We start from the raw sequence: 16,157 nt of genomic DNA, 5'->3' as shown, positions 1-16,157 counted from the left end.
GACACAGATCTCACAGTCACAGATTACACCTACTGTATCCACATAATCAGTAATGGCCCCTTTCACTAGCAAAAGACAGTTTTCAGTTCAGACAGCAAATTATATTTTACCTTAGGTATACAGTTGATCATAAAACGAATGTTTTCCACTGATTAGATGATCTAATATATACGGGGCCCTTAATTTTTTCCACCAAATCACTCCTCAGTCCTTGCAGAATCTGTCTTTGGTTGACTTCGCGTGGCCCTTTTCTCTCTGGTCTCCCTTCTTATTTCTTCACCCAAGTCTACATTATTTCTCCCATCTCTGTTTTTCCCTCAAGAGTCTGGGATTTACCCCTGGTATGGTGGGAGATGAGTCAGCTTCTCTGTGTCTTGTGAGTCTTGATTATTTTAAGTCCGTCAAGAGTCTTGGAAGAATATCACTTCTAACATCTTTCCTTACTAATATTCACCACCTTTCATAGCATGACTTCAATATATTTTTGTGCTAATAAAGTCTCTATTTTTTTCTGACTTTCCAAAGACCCTTCTCAAGGATGAGTGATAAAAAAGAGAATGAAAAAAGGAAGCAAGGGAGGAAGAAAATCCTATTTTGCTACAAACGGATAAATGAACAAAAAGCTTGAGTGAGGTCCTACATATGGGCAAGAAGATGGACATTTAGTCCTGTGAATTTCTCTTACCTACCAAAAAGAAAGGGCTGAATTACATGCTTGCTTTTTAAGCAAGGAGTCAGATTTGTTCCTGGGACTTCTATTTCCATTTACTTAGCTTAGCATTCACATCAGCAGGATTCAAGAACAAATTCTATTTTGTTCAAGATAAATCATCATTCACTCCAGGAAGTCCCAAACCATCACAAAAACAAAGAGAAGTAGGAAGAAAAAGGAATGTTAGTTAAGAATTAGACACATTAATGAGTATAGGATTTTAATTTTTTTTTGTAAAATTTTTTCAACCTTTCTCTGAGACCATGAGTGGGAGTTTATTATCTGGTGTATAAACTTTTTATGAGCTCCTGGCATAACTGCTAATAAGGAAATAACAGCAGTTCTATAGTCTCTGTCTTCATAAAAAGAAGCAAGAGACTCATTTGAACATATCAGACTGAATTAGGAGCCTTAAAAAATAAATTAACTCTAAATAACAGGATATAAAGTTACAGTCTGAAGACATGGATTAGACTCCTGTTCTATCCATTCCTAGCTGTATGGCCTTGGACAAATCTCTTGGGGCCTCAGTTTCTCATCTGCACAATGAGGGGCTTGTTTGCTTAAGCTCCATCCACCATTCAAACTCTCTGAACCTGTGACGTAATCATTCAGTCAGAATTTCTTTCTCCCATCAGCCTCACATGAAGGGCATTACATGTTCACCTCCATCTCCTACTTTTGTATCCCACTAGTTATCTTCTAACACCCCTAAAAGAAGACCCTAGGATCTCCATGCTGCCTTACTGTGCCCATCTTTCCCTGAGTCAGATGTTCTGGGTTACATAACTTCATCAGGGTGATTTCCAGTAAATGAAAACTGTCTCTGCTCACAGTGCCTGGCTGTGCCTTGGCTATGAGATCTCTTAGTTCAGCAAAACATCTCAGATCACAGTGTCCGTCTGTCTTTAGCTGGAAAATAGAGTTTGAATAACCAAGTCTGCTACAAATTGGTCAGCTCAGGTCCACCACTGAGAAATCAATTGCTCAGCCTTTCATGTCTCTCCTGAGACAGTGTATGTTCAGTGGATTCAACACTACAACAATTACAATCCCTGCTCCTCCTTGGCAAGGAATGTTATTTCATTACACCTGCCTAGAAAGGTACCAACATTCCCTGACTTGCTATTGACACTCGTTGATTCAAACCTAACTCCCAGACATGTATGTTTACTAAAAAGAGCCTAAATAAAGCATGTGTTACTCATTTTCCCCAGTGAGATATTTTGTAGAATCTTTGTGAAGTAACCTTTGTCAATATGGCTTAAAAATAGTGGTCATAACTCACTAACACCCTCAGTTCCTATGAGACGGAAACACCTTTACATAGTGCGACCCAGAGATCTTAAACCCCACTTGGAAATTTTCAGAAATTTCTTTTACAACTACTTCATGGAATTGCGGGGACCATGAAATGAGATGATGCAAATGAAGAGCATAAAACCCAGCACATTACTGGAACTCTATTTTTTTCCAGTGGGTGAGAAAAATGCCTTAGAGGAGGCAGCATTGAAGAAGTCTCTCTCCTGATGATGCTAGGAAAGATTACCGTGAGTACACGGTAAAATGGTAGGGGTAGGACAAAATGAATGAATGTATAAGTAGATAGAAATGTGAAACAAATGAGAAATAAACCATGAGCACAATGTTGGAAAGTTCTCCCAGACTCTGCCTTCTCAGCATCCTAAATGGCCGCACTCATGGAAATCTGGTTTTCTGGTGGGTCTCAAGCTCCAACCTCTTTAGGGAGTCCATAATCTACCTACAAACTTCCCCTTCCTGTTCTCTGAATGCTGCCATCATAAAAACACATTCTTTGTTCCCTAGTTCTTATGTGCAATTCCTACATCTTGTCCATGGTACTAATGGCATTCGTTTCTCTACATTTGATTTCTCTGGTCTGAGTAGAAACAGCCACCTAAGATTCTGTTTTACAGATAATTTGATAAATCCCATGATGTTGGAACCCATGTCCATTTAATTCTGTAGGAATTGTATCAAATGTGTTCAATGGTCCATTTTCTTCATAGCAATCATGGAAGGCACCTATAGACTTTCAAACACTCTCAGGGCCTGGATGAAAACAGTGTCCCACACAAGGAAGAACAGTCCTGCTCTAACATCAATGCTGCCCTCTGGCCCCCTGAATTGGTAAACTCGGTCTAGCTTAGTAAAATGCTTCCTAAAAGAAAAGTTCATCAAAAGCCTCCATAATTCAAAACCTTAGCTTTACTAGGCTGATCCTACACTCCTGAACCCTGAAAGATTCCTCATGGTCCCTGAATCCCATTCCCTTGTCCCTACTAACTGGGTTCAGAGACAGTGGCTGGCACAAGACAGTCTTGTGAAAGAGACTCCTAACCCAAATCTACCAACCACAACATGAAACCCTTGGATTGAACTTGTTCCCAGTCTCTTTTCTTTGATTTTCTTTCTCTAGCTTCCTCTGTGCTTTTCGTAATTACTGCTTTTCTTCTTATAAATGAACCTCTCCTTCCTTCCGTCATCTCCTAAACCTCCCTGAAGGAATTCTCTGGCAAGTTCTGGCAATTATAAAAAGTAGCAACAATGCTGAAGACCAGTCCAAAAAAAACAAAAACAAAAAACAAACTAAAGGAAGCATGCTTTTGGTTCTGGAAACCACATGCTTCTATGCTATCTTAGGTACTAGCTCAGAAGGGTCCCTTAAAAAGGAGTCAGGCTATAATATTACTTAATATTGAGTACCTCAGCAGCTCAGCAAGGTGATGTTTATCATGACTTTCCTTGTACCAAGGTCTAGGTTTCCAGCAACTTCTTTCCTGGGCCAACTTCTAATAATTTTACTGCACACCTGGGGTGGGGGAGGGCAGGATGCTGAGGGAGGCAGCAATTAGATCCAGGTCCCAGGTGTCAGTGGCACTATGCACAAAAAGCTGGCTCCTGGAGGGAACAAAAGCCAGGAACTACTCTGGCCACTTGGCAGTTTGGGGGTGTCACTAGCTGGAGAAAATGTCTGAGGTCCAACTCAGATAAAAGGGGAAGCTGGTACCTTACCTGCCAGCTCTATACTGAAGTAAGAACAAAAGCCCAGACTCTGAAGCTTCTTCCAGCAGCCATTCTGGTGCCACAACAACTTGATGCCAGGCCCTAACCTCCCCTTCACCATACCCCAGGAGGAAAGTACCCCAACTTTCCTACTAGGTTGGGGTTCAGCAATACTCTGTCTATAAGGTGACAAACAATTTATAGCCTGACCATCTTATCTGAGGTGACAACAAGAAACCTAGAGAGAGGCTGTAGATTGTATGGCCACCACAATTTAACTGACATCTTTGTGTAAATGAGAAGGCCCTCACTCTGAGTGGATAAAGCCCATGGGTGCACAGCTTGGGTAAAACATGGGCATGATTTCAGCTCCCAGCACGTCCTGTGCTCAGGAACAGTGCACAACACAGAGCCACACAGAGCTGCCCCATTCCATAGCTCAGCATTTAGAAATAATTAGGTTCAAGACAGGTGTCATGTCTGGGTCAGCCCAAATCAAAGGCAGCCTTCTTGCACCCCTCCACATGTTAGGGCATCGTCTGTGCCAGGCTAGCTGAGGACAGAGGTGTTAGGAGGAGGAAGGGTGGCAGGAACATGATGGCCCTGCTAAGACACACTCAAGCCAGCCACGTCCTAACCCATTTTGACACAGTCACTGAGCCCCAACCCACTCCCGACATCAGGCTCACTGACCACCATCTGTCTCTGAGGAAAATTATCAGAAACAACTCATGTTTGCTTGCTCTAAGTGCATTTGGGGATCTAACGGTGATGTGTAGTACGAAAAATGGGCCAAACAGTATGCTCACCAATGAAGGAATCAAAAGGAACAGAGGAAAGCTCTCAAATTAGGGTGACTTGGTTCCTAGAAGAGGAGGAATGCCCTTCCCTCTCACCACTGCTCCAAACATAAAGTAACAGATAAAATATAAAGACGGTATTAAAAACATGGGCTCTAAAGCAAGATAATGATCTCCTTAAACCCTACAGATTCCAGCTCTTCAGAATTCATGACGACCAAACATGCTCCACATCTGGCCAGTACCCTGAGCCAGATGCATGTGGGAAATTAGGGTGGGAACAGTGTCCCTGGCCCACCATGACAGGAAAGCTACTTACTGCAGCTGCAGCTGCCTGAGGTTAAGCCTCCTCCTGTGAAGCTGCAAACCTAGGGAGACAGGAGGAAACCAGTACAGTCAAGCTGACCTGAGCACGGCTGTGCATGAATTCAAGGACTGGACCTGTGACCTATTTAGTAGCACCCAGGATAGGACTCTCCCAAAACCCATGTAATACCTGGTTCTGAACTGGGGTCCCAGTGGGGTTGGGGTTGAGACAACTATTCAGGGAGCTTTGTCTTAGTATATTCAGTTCAATGAAATATACAACTGTTCAGGACAGAAAGTAGTTTTTAAAGTGTTCAAAACAGTTATAAGTTATATATTGACTTAAAATTCTGGCCAAATAATTTTAGGGAAATTTTACCAATAAACAACTTATTAAAAGGTACTCCTTCTAAAACTTCAAGGTCAAAGTTCATTGAGCAAGAGAAATTCAATTTAATCTAAGGAAACCACCCAAATGACATTTAACTCTGTGATAAAACAGATGAATGTAAAGTCCTCATCCAATCAGTCCATCAGTCCACTTGGTTTCCTCTCTAGCTTTTGCCTATAGGAAGGGATTTATAATAATGTAGTCAGTATATCAAAATTCTCCTTTAACAAAGAAGCTCTAAGTCCATGAAAGTTTGTAATGAATATACTCGCAGGCAAGAGTAAAGAAATTATGTCTAAATAATGGACTGAGGCACTAGTTCAGAAACCAAAAATACTTAATTTTGAAGTAATGAGGGAATGTAATTGATAGAAAACATAAAATACTAGGGAGAGAAGTTCAGTTCCAACATGGGAGATGGAGAATCATTACTTATTCTTGCGTAGGTGACACGGTGAAAACATGAAAGGCTTAGAGCAGAAAAAGAGAAACTAGAACACTTGGATGGTCCAAGTGTGAGTTGGTAAGGGTGGAGGTTTAGAGGGGTGGCCTTAAGAAGAGATGTAATGAGAAGGGAGGAGGAGCCAACGAGACTGGAGACGAGGGGAAAAAAGAGGGAAGGAGGAGGTGAGAGAAGGAAAAGAGGGGAACATGTAAGAACAAAGACTACATGGATTCCATTTACAAAACTTTGGTCCATGATGACAGGTAAGAGAAACCTATATCTGTTTGTAGAGGTTAGTTTCAGGCTTATGAAATTTAAGATAAAAGCTAAAAATCAGGCCAGCATTTGGAGAATACAGTGATTCCCAATGAGTAGCCCTTAGAGCCCTACATCAGAATCCCCAGGGTGCCTATTAAAATGTAGATTCCAGGGCTCCTCTCCAGGCCTACTGAATCATAATCGCAGAGATCTGGATTAAAGGGATTTAGAGGAGGGGGCACTGAGCACACTGGAGTGTGTCCCCCACTGAACCAGAGGTAAGATATGCACACTCTGTAGACCAAACTCCAAGTGGCTGAGCTTACCTAAAGTTATTGAAGAAGAAGCAGGATCCAAGCACTGAAGCTTGGAGGGGAGAGGTCTCAACATTACAGGTCACAGACAAAGAAGAGCCAATGAAGGAGACAGAAAGAAAGGAGTTTGTGAGCTTAGTAGGAACCAGAATTATACATTATCACAAGGATGGTGTCACAAGGTGGTAACACAAGGAGGGATTTTGTGGAGAAAGCTCTACTGGGTACTTGGATGAGGTTTTTTTTCTTCTGAAGTCCTGGATAATTACATTGTGATTCTTATAGCTGACCAAGAATACAACTTGAGCCTCCTGATAAGAAAAACCAGTAAGCTAAAGGTAGGTACAAAGTAGATATAGGTAGTACCACTTTTAAGTTTTAACTTCTCCAGAGTAAGAACAGATCTTAAGTCCCTCATTTTCATCATGTTTTTAACAATAGCTTTTGGGGTTAAAAAAATGATTAGGAAATGTTTAAACAGGTGTCTAATATTTTAAGCTTTGGAAGAAAAAAGGTGATTGGCCCCAAGTGAGCTTTTCCTCTCAGTTACATTGTTTCCTTTCCAGTGTTTTTAAACGGTTCTAGTTTCCAAGGTAACAGCCAATGGATACTGGCTGGTATTCCTCCCAGTTTAAGTGTCATTAGCAGGTGCTGTTCAGGATGTAGTGAAGGAAAGCCTCTGATCCAAATACCCAAATGATTTCAAATCAATGAGTAAAAATATTCAACCACTGCAAACCTTAAAGCTGAAAAAGCTTCTCAAGGCAACAACAGCAATTTACACAGCTGCAGAGCTTTGTGATGCACAAGGCATTTTCCCAACTATTTATCACAGACTGTTCTGTCAACCCTTAGAGGAAAGCAAGGGAGACATTATTTTCCCCTTTCACAGGAAGGTGTGTGTCCAAGGGGTGGGGCTGGGATTTGAACGCTGACCATCAGACCCAGAGATCTTTTTACAATACACGAAGCACACAATTAATTAAAAGTTTTTTCTCCCGTTAGAAGTAAACCTGAGAGGAATATTTGATTGATACATGTTTTATTTGCAGTTTACATTATCAATTACAATCAGGGCAGTCTCAGTTTTTCTGGTGAACTTGAAGCCTAAATTTCCTGGGAAAACAAAAACCTTCAGCTGTGTGAATGAACAGGTGGGTGGAAGTGAAACCATAGTATAGATAAGGAGATGTGAAATGCAAATGCCTTATGCGGCTGGGGTGTTGGTTTAAGAACCAAATTCCTACTCACCTTATAATCCAAGGACATTCAGAATCACTCCTAGAAGCAGTGAGGCTGGCCTAAAAGTCCATCTTACCTTAGGGCCTGAATGGCCTCCTGAAAGAATGAACGGAGGCTCATAATTGGGGTATAGTGTGAGGGGCCAGGGCCCAGCTGTCTGTCACTCAGATTCACACTCTGGAATGATTCAGAACTAAATCTTAGCTAGATTAGAGGTGGCTGACATACAAAGAGCAAGTTAAAACAAAGAATTAGCTCACTAATGTCTCCACGAAACCCTAAGAACTCAAGGAACACTGTGGTGTGGCACCAGTTGTGCTGAAGGGCAGCGTGGGAGCACACTGGAGTATAGAAGTCATTTCTTTAACAGCCCCTATGTGAGCAGAAGCCATCCTTCCATGGGATAAATAGGATAGAGTCATGGAAATCTTATCTTCTTACAGTTGTTGCAGCTTTTTTATACATTAATTCATTCAGATCATATTTATTGAGGTCAGAATTTGTGACAGGTAGTTGGGATACAGCAGTGAACAAAACATGAAATCTTACTCTTTGGAAGTTTTATTCTAGTGGGAAAAGATAGAAAACAAACAAATTGTGTGATGGACACAGCTGCCATGGAAAAGACCAAAGCAGGATAAAGGGGATGCTGCTTTGACAAAACACAAGTTGTGTTTCTATTTTATGTTTTTATAAATCATCAAAAATCCATGTGTTACACCAGAAATTGACACAACGTTGGATACTGACTATACTTCAATTAAAAAAATCCATTTGATTAATTTTAGTACTTGTGACAGTTGGAGAATCTTTCATCATGATAACGGGATCAATCCCTCAAGAAGACAAAGAATCCCAAACGTGTACGTATCTGACAACAATGTTTCCTTCAAAATATATGAAGCAAAAACTGTTGGAACTGAAAGGTCAAATAGAGAACTCCATAATTACAGCTAGAGATTTCAATAGTCCTCTCTCAATAATTGATGAAAAAAGTACAAAAAATCAGTAAGGATATGATTTCAACAACATCATCAACTAACATGACTTATTAACTTTTACAGAACACTCCAGCCAACAACTGCACATTTTTTTCTGCGCACATGGAACATTTACTAGCCATACCATATCATGGGCTGTAAAACAAGTGTCAGTAAATTTAAAACAACTTAAGTCATACCTCAAGGAAAGTAAATTAGAAAAAGAATACAAAGATACCTAGAAAATCCAAAAGTCCAAATATTTGGATACTAAATAATCCATGTGACAAAAAAAGGTAAAAAGGGAAGTAAACATTTTGAACTAAATGAAAATGTAAACACAGCACATTAAAATTTGTGGGGGACAGCTAAAACAGCTAAAATTGCCTAGAGACAAATTTAAATGCTACTATTAGAAAAGAAGAAAGGTCTAAAATTGACGATCCAAATTTCCACTATAAGAAACCAGAGAAAGAAGAGCAAATTAAACCTAAAGTAAATAGAAGGAAGGAAATAAAGAGCAGAAATCAACAACATAGAAATGAACAAACAATAGGAAAAAAATGAAACTGGTGGGTTTTTTTGTAAAATACAATAAAATTGAAAAAATTCTAGCCAGATAGATAAGGAAAATAAGAGAGAAGATACAAATTAACAATATCAGGAATAAAAGAGGAGACATCATTTCAGATACTAGAAAGATTAAAAGAAAAAAACTTCATGCTGCTGCTTTAGGACAAAACTGTTCTTTTCCTGAAAATATAGAAGCACATACACAGAATTCTCTGAAACTATTGCTCCTCGGTGTAGTCTCAATCATTTATAATAATTATAACTTTTAACTGAAATAACTCCTATTTTGCATAGAAACTGAGGGGTAGATAATGTGAACTGTCACACTCTAGCATTTTATCAGACTAGCAGAGCTCATAAATGCACATAAACCGGGACTGTCAAGTTTTGAAAGATCTTTGGAGTTCTTTCTAGGTGGGACACTGAGGAGGTCCTAGGGAGTCAATGGGTGCAACATGAGGGAATAGGGAATGGCCATAAAAGGAAGGGGACAGCAAAGGAAGGGGCCCGGTGGGGAACTCGGATGAGCTTCACCTGATGCACACACAGTATATCCAAGGGAAAAGAAAGGAGGTGAGAGAGGGAAGGAAGAAGGGTACTGACAAGCTTGAAGCAGATCTGTGAAGGCTGAGAGCTCACAGCAGAGAGAAACAGAGAAACGGAGAACAATTAAATCAGAACCTTCAGAGGAGGGCTCTGGCAGATATTTTCAAAAGCTCTCATAGTGATTACAAACTTCAGGCCAGCTCGATAACTTCTGTTTCTCAGCTGAAGTGCACCAATTTCACACCAGGTAAACATGATTACTGATGCTGTGGTTCTAAGTGACTCATCTGTTCCCTGCTCAAGAGGAATTTGGTAAGGATTTTGGTTGAGTTTCTTTTTAATTGGAGCAAAACTCCTAAAGAGGAAATAACTTGTGGATTTTGCCAGTTTCAACTGTGTCACATCATTGAATGTTCCCATTCTGTGAATTAAAAAAAAAAAAGTAGACTTTCCACTTATCAGTGTGTACTATCCTGCTGTTGCAGTCAAATGAGCAGAACTCAGAAATATGGTTGTAAAACGACCAGCTTGAAGTCTTTATTCTCATCTTTGTAGTCTTTATTCTCATCTTTGTAAGCTACTGCAAAGAGTATGACCTAGTAATACTACAAGTGGTACAGTGGAAAAAGCAATGAATTTGGCCAGTGCCAGTACTGCCTAGGGAGATCACTACACACTTACCTCAGCCTCAGTTTCCTTCTCTGAAAAATGAGATTTTCCATTTCTTTGGATCTAAAATGCCGCTAAGATTGTAAGATGCACCATAGATTTATACACCGCTAAGAAAACACAGATGATTGTTTTATTCCACTGGTAATATAAATGGTTAGAATTACTGTGGCAGCATTTATTGGTAATGGAGTCCAAATGTTCCAGAACATAAAAATAAAACTCATTTTTTTCTTGTTAAAAATGGGATAAGCTGAGAAAAATCATTTAAATCAATCTCTCCTAAAATCAATTTATTAAAAATGAGACTGTTGAGATTCCTTCTCATATGAAATCTTAACTCAAGATACAAAAGATCATTTAACTAAAAGGCCACCTACCTCAAAATTTTCCCGTATGACTTCCAAAAGATGTGTTAAAGAACACTCCCTCTGAGAAAGTGATTAGAGATTTACATTTACTTAACTGGTGATAAGAGAAAGAACTGTTTTCGTCAAAATCTAAATATGGGATCGTAAATATTTTTCAGTTTGGCAGAAGCCAATGGTGTTTCAATGTTGCAAACGTGTGGCGTGAAAACATGAGCGTGATTACAAAAGCATAAGGTGAACTGGGTAAATGTGTTCAGTTGGTGAGGTATGCGCGGTAGATGGGAGGAGGGGCGGGATGGGAAAAAAGAAACAGGAGGAAAAGGCTAGCAGAACACAAGAGTTTGAAAATTAAACATAGACAACTGTGTAACAGAAAGGAAAGAACACAGTAAAGAAATACAAGACGTTAAATTTCAACGCCTCTGGCAATTGTCCTCCTGGATGAGGCTTTCAATAAATGTATAGCCTGACAGAAAACAACATTCAGAATATATCCAGAAAGCAAATAGCCTTCATTCAAACAGAAGTGAGTGGGTAGAGCTATTTTTCTTACGCAATCGATTCTACACAAGAAAAGTGTAGGTAAAGCACAGCAGACTGTGTGAGGGAGAACCCACAGCGCGGCTCCAGAATAGCCTCTTAGCCGTGGGGAGGCAGAAACAGGACTTCAATTCATCCTAAGTAAGAAAGGTAATTTGTTAGCGCGTGTAATCAAACTATGGAAAGGACTGAATGATCCAGAGACTGAGAGGACATTGACACTCTTCCTTCATTTCTTTTCCGGGTCTTGTTCTCTCAATTTGCTTCCTTGGGGAATAGAACTTGGACACCAAGGGTCTTGAGTTTACATCCTTATATAGCTCATGAGCCAAGGGTTAAAAACAAACCAACAAACCAGCCGCCAGACCCTCTACCTGGGCAACGTTCATCAGTGTATTCTAAAATTATTAAGCTAAAGATGTATTGGGGGAGGGGGGACGGAGAGGGGGTCAGGCTGCTGATTTCACCTGAACCCACTATTTCAGCCTACATTACATGCCTCTAACTGAGACGCAATAGGAAGTACACGCCCTACCAATGCGCCTCTAAACAAACTGAACCAGGATCTAATTATGGCATATTAGAGCTATCTATAAATTTTCAAGAAGCACGAAGGACAGAGAAACAGGTTAAATGATATCATCAGAAATAAATGAGCCAAATGCAAGAACTGTGACGTTCCACACTGCAAATATCCAGTTTCCCCAATAAATCGAAAGCATGAAGAGAAATGCCGGGGTAGGGGCTCTGGGCGGGTGGCCGGGGTGGGGGAGGGGAAGAGTAGAGACGGGGCGTGAGGAGAATAGAGACCTAAGAGACTTAGCAACCAAGTACAATGTGGGGCGGAACCTTGTTTGGAACCTTATGACAAACCAACAATAAAAGGCGTCTCTGAAATAACCAAGGAAATTTAAACGGAAAGTAAATGACTATTAGGTGATATTAAGGAATTACCTTAGATGTTCCAGGTGTGATAATGGCTGGGTAATTACTTTTTTTTTTTAAGTACTCATCAAAGGAAGTTTAAGTGGGAAACGACGTGCTCTAAACTGTGGCACCAGCGGGCCGGCCGACTCGGTACCGCGGCCGCCTCACAGACCTCGCGCGTCCCACTCGCTCGCCGGCTCCTCGACGGCGCCGCGCGCAGGACTGTCGGCTGTGCTCGCCGCTCCCGGCATGCTCCGCGGCCGGAGCGCGCCCGCAGGAGAATCCGCCGCCCCGGACCTGGGGCCAGCTACCGGGTCTCTTACCCAAGGTGCCCCGGGTGCTCATTTGCATGTCCCACCGACACGTGTGTGAACACGACAGGGCTCGCGGTCTGCGATTAAAGCACCAAACTTGCAAGTCTCTTGAGTGATTGCACGGCAGCAATTTTCCAAAACGTTCCGAGGTCGACGGGAAGGCGCGCAGTTCGGTCACCGTAAGTGTAAGAGGCGAGAGGTCTCCGTGCCTTATATACGCTGCGGGCGTAAGCTGTGGCGTGCTCGCTTCGGCAGCACATATACTAAAATTGGAACGATACAGAGAAGATTAGCATGGCCCCTGCGCAAGGATGACACGCAAATTCGTGAAGCGTTCCATATTTTGTGCACCTCCCCGGCGTCCCTTTGCTGGTTAACCCCAAAACCCAAAGACGGGTTTCGGCTGAGGTTTTGAGAGATCGCTTAGAAGCCCCGCTTTGGCTTACGCCTCCCGCCTCGCCACCCTGTTCCCTGAGGACGCTTGCGAGGCTCTCCCGTCGGGTCCTTCAGTCGGCCTGGCGGAGACCCTTGCTCGGCGGCCTGCCGGCATCTCCACTGCCGACCGGTCACGTTTCTATTCTCGTTACCTAGGAAATCTTCTAATGTTGCTTATTTCCTTTAGCAAGGATTTTTTCACTTAGCAATAATTAAGCATTTTAATAATTTAGAAATGATTTGGTAAGAACTCATCAGCAACTCATGTGTCAAGTAGTCTTTAGTGAACAAGATCCAAACCCACGTGGGCCTCTAGTTTGTGTTGCTGAGAGAGACAAGATCGTAAGTAAGTCGCTTTCATAACTTTTAAATTCTGAGAAGGAAATGGAAGTTGACATTTTTTCATTTCCGAGATATGCAGAAATGGCATATTTGCACGTAAATTTCCAGGTGCAACTCAGCTTAATTCTCATATCATAGATTGCCTTATATGAATATTTCTGTAGTAAAAAAAGATTCACAACTTAGCACAGAGTGCCAGGCGTTGTGCTTTTGACTCAGCGTTTTCTTTGGAGCTGATAAGCAAAGGGTGTGCTGACAAGCGTTGGAATGCAGACACGAAGATTTTCTAGGTAACGAGAATAGAAACGTGACCGGTCGGCAGTGGAGATGCCGGCAGGCCGCCGAGCAAGGGTCTCCGCCAGGCCGACTGAAGGACCCGACGGGAGAGCCTCGCAAGCGTCCTCAGGGAACAGGGTGGCGAGGCGGGAGGCGTAAGCCAAAGCGGGGCTTCTAAGCGATCTCTCAAAACCTCAGCCGAAACCCGTCTTTGGGTTTTGGGGTTAACCAGCAAAGGGACGCCGGGGAGGTGCACAAAATATGGAACGCTTCACGAATTTGCGTGTCATCCTTGCGCAGGGGCCATGCTAATCTTCTCTGTATCGTTCCAATTTTAGTATATGTGCTGCCGAAGCGAGCACGCCACAGCTTACGCCCGCAGCGTATATAAGGCACGGAGACCTCTCGCCTCTTACACTTACGGTGACCGAACTGCGCGCCTTCCCGTCGACCTCGGAACGTTTTGGAAAATTGCTGCCGTGCAATCACTCAAGAGACTTGCAAGTTTGGTGCTTTAATCGCAGACCGCGAGCCCTGTCGTGTTCACACACGTGTCGGTGGGACATGCAAATGAGCACCCGGGGCACCTTGGGTAAGAGACCCGGTAGCTGGCCCCAGGTCCGGGGCGGCGGATTCTCCTGCGGGCGCGCTCCGGCCGCGGAGCATGCCGGGAGCGGCGAGCACAGCCGACAGTCCTGCGCGCGGCGCCGTCGAGGAGCCGGCGAGCGAGTGGGACGCGCGAGGTCTGTGAGGCGGCCGCGGTACCGAGTCGGCCGGCCCGCTGGAGCGACTCAGGCGGCCCAGGAGACCTGCCTGGAACAAGCGGCGTCTCCCCCGACGTCTCTGAGAGTTGGCGAATCGGTTGGCCTGCTGGGCCACCAGAACGCTGGGTCACTAGAGCTCTGGATCAAGCCCCGGTCCTCCCAGCAAAATATGGGACGTGTCACCGGTATTTCACTAGTGACATAAGATCCTTGTGCCCCTTCAAAGGGTTTTGTTGAAATGAGCCCAGTGTTTAGCCCTCTCGAAGATCAGTTAATATCATAACTGATATTATTACCAATATTTAAAACCATTTTGTAATTGGGGTAACATCTAAATCCTTAACTAAAAAACAAATGAAGTGAAAGCTTTAAACTAGTACACACTCTTCACACCTATATTTCAAGTTTGGAAATGCATATTTGCAAGCAGCAATACAGAAGTATTCATGAAGAATGTATAATCTGAAAATTATAGAAACATCCCTGCTACCATTTCTAAATACAATACTACCATATTGTTACTTCTGTGTAGCAGGAGTTCATTTTCAAAACAGATAAAATTCAGTCTTTAGGTGTGAATGGTATGAATGACAAGTCTTTTTTTTTTTTTTTTTTTCCTTTAATATCTTAGTCGTTTGGGATCCTTAAGCATGCAGGCCTCAAAGAAGATCCACAACGGAACCAGGGTTGTCTTATGGCATCCAATTAAGCAAGAACTGGGAATGCCTCTAGGTCATCCACATGAGAAGCAGAAGCACTTGACTTAGTCCTGATGCCATGGTTGGACGTCCACCATGCCCACGGTCACCTCCTCCTCCCCTGCCACCACGTCCTGGGTGGCCAATGTCTCCAAAATTGATCTCCAGCTAAGACGTTGTATCATTTGCTGGCTTCGGAAATGGTGATCCACAACCAGGTCTTCAGCATGAGTCTCTTCACTCTTTGACTTGACCACTCAGAGCCGACCTTCAGCACACACTCTAGGTTGCCCCCAGCTCTGCTAGCATTAGTTCAAGTGTCTCAGGCCTGAGTCCACTTTGCGCAGGCGTCAGCAGGGATGGGGGGAGGAGACAGAATGGGCAGCCACGCCCTTCACAGGGGTCATCGCCCTAGGCCACCTTGAGTCTTGGCCTCCAACCGCCTGGAACACTGAAGAACACACTAAAGCCCACATATTTGGCATGAGAGATGGATTCGAAGAATTAAACTTTTAGGGTTGTACTTCCCTGCATGCTAACCCTAGCCCTGTTATGATAAAAACATGCAGGACAGGTCCACTTGCAAGAAATACTGGAATGTTTTTAAATATTCTGATTTTAAATCAGTTCTGCAAAAACCATGCTGTTCAAGTCATTGCTTTGCACATTGTGAACTGAGAGCCAAAGCTGAAGGATTCTGATATTCAGGTGGTTACAGTCCTCCATATACTGAGTTAAACTGAAGGGCGTAAGTTTGCCTGCGTTGTACTGAAATGGCACCCTCAATGGCATATTTATAGATTGAGAAGTTTTGCTTCTTTTTTCTCCTTCCTGTGGTCGTCCTACACTTTCTATGACACAGTTTTTGAAGAAAAAACCTGTGAAAGATTAGTAATTTTGAGAAGCTTTAAAATTGGTACCCAATTTTATGATGTACAAAAAGAAAATAGTATGAAACCATGTAAGTTTCTGGTATTGCTGAGACAAAAATAGAGAGAGGAACAGAAAGCCTACAGGGATTACTGCTAAACCTATCTTTTTTTGTGTTTACGGTTATAATTCTTTTCTTTAACAGCTTTTGAAAAGTAATAAAATAGACTGTTCTTACACCTCCCCCCAAAAATGGGCAAAAATGATAGCCTATTGAGTTAAATTGCCCGTTTACAAATAATATATGCTTTGATGTATTTTTTAATGACCTGTTTCGCCAATAAGCATTTCTGACTT

The 16,157-nt window shown here is 42.5% G+C and overlaps 1 protein-coding gene and 2 non-coding genes across 3 annotated transcripts; 2 read left to right on the top strand and 1 right to left on the bottom strand.

Moving 5' to 3' along the window:
* The first annotated feature begins 12,654 nt into the window (after window positions 1-12,654).
* On the top strand, window positions 12,655-12,761 carry LOC116664616. The gene has a single exon (XR_004321134.1). It is a non-coding gene; the product is annotated as a U6 spliceosomal RNA (small nuclear RNA).
* A 687-nt stretch (window positions 12,762-13,448) lies between these two features.
* Window positions 13,449-14,984, top strand: LOC116664220. Its single transcript, XM_032481852.1, has 3 exons — window positions 13,449-13,482; window positions 13,807-14,417; window positions 14,864-14,984. Exons 1-3 carry the CDS (start codon window positions 13,460-13,462, stop codon window positions 14,878-14,880), a joined length of 651 nt encoding a protein of 216 aa, XP_032337743.1. The 5' UTR covers window positions 13,449-13,459; the 3' UTR covers window positions 14,881-14,984.
* On the bottom strand, window positions 13,724-13,830 carry LOC116664615. The gene has a single exon (XR_004321133.1). It is a non-coding gene; the product is annotated as a U6 spliceosomal RNA (small nuclear RNA).
* Window positions 14,985-16,157: the final 1,173 nt, after the last annotated feature.

The sequence above is a fragment of the Camelus ferus genome, chromosome 6, assembly GCF_009834535.1.
Source record: "Camelus ferus isolate YT-003-E chromosome 6, BCGSAC_Cfer_1.0, whole genome shotgun sequence".
Taxonomy (NCBI): Eukaryota; Metazoa; Chordata; class Mammalia; order Artiodactyla; family Camelidae; genus Camelus; species Camelus ferus.
This window is presented reverse-complemented; position numbering and strand designations above follow the sequence as displayed.

Bases quoted from the DNA above. Each gene is read 5' to 3' on its own strand.
- LOC116664220 (XM_032481852.1), top strand. From the start codon at position 13,460: ATGCAGACACGAAGATTTTCTAG. The intron at 13,483-13,806 runs GTAACGAGAATA...TTCCAATTTTAG, and splicing joins CAGACACGAAGATTTTCTAG to TATATGTGCTGCCGAAGCGA.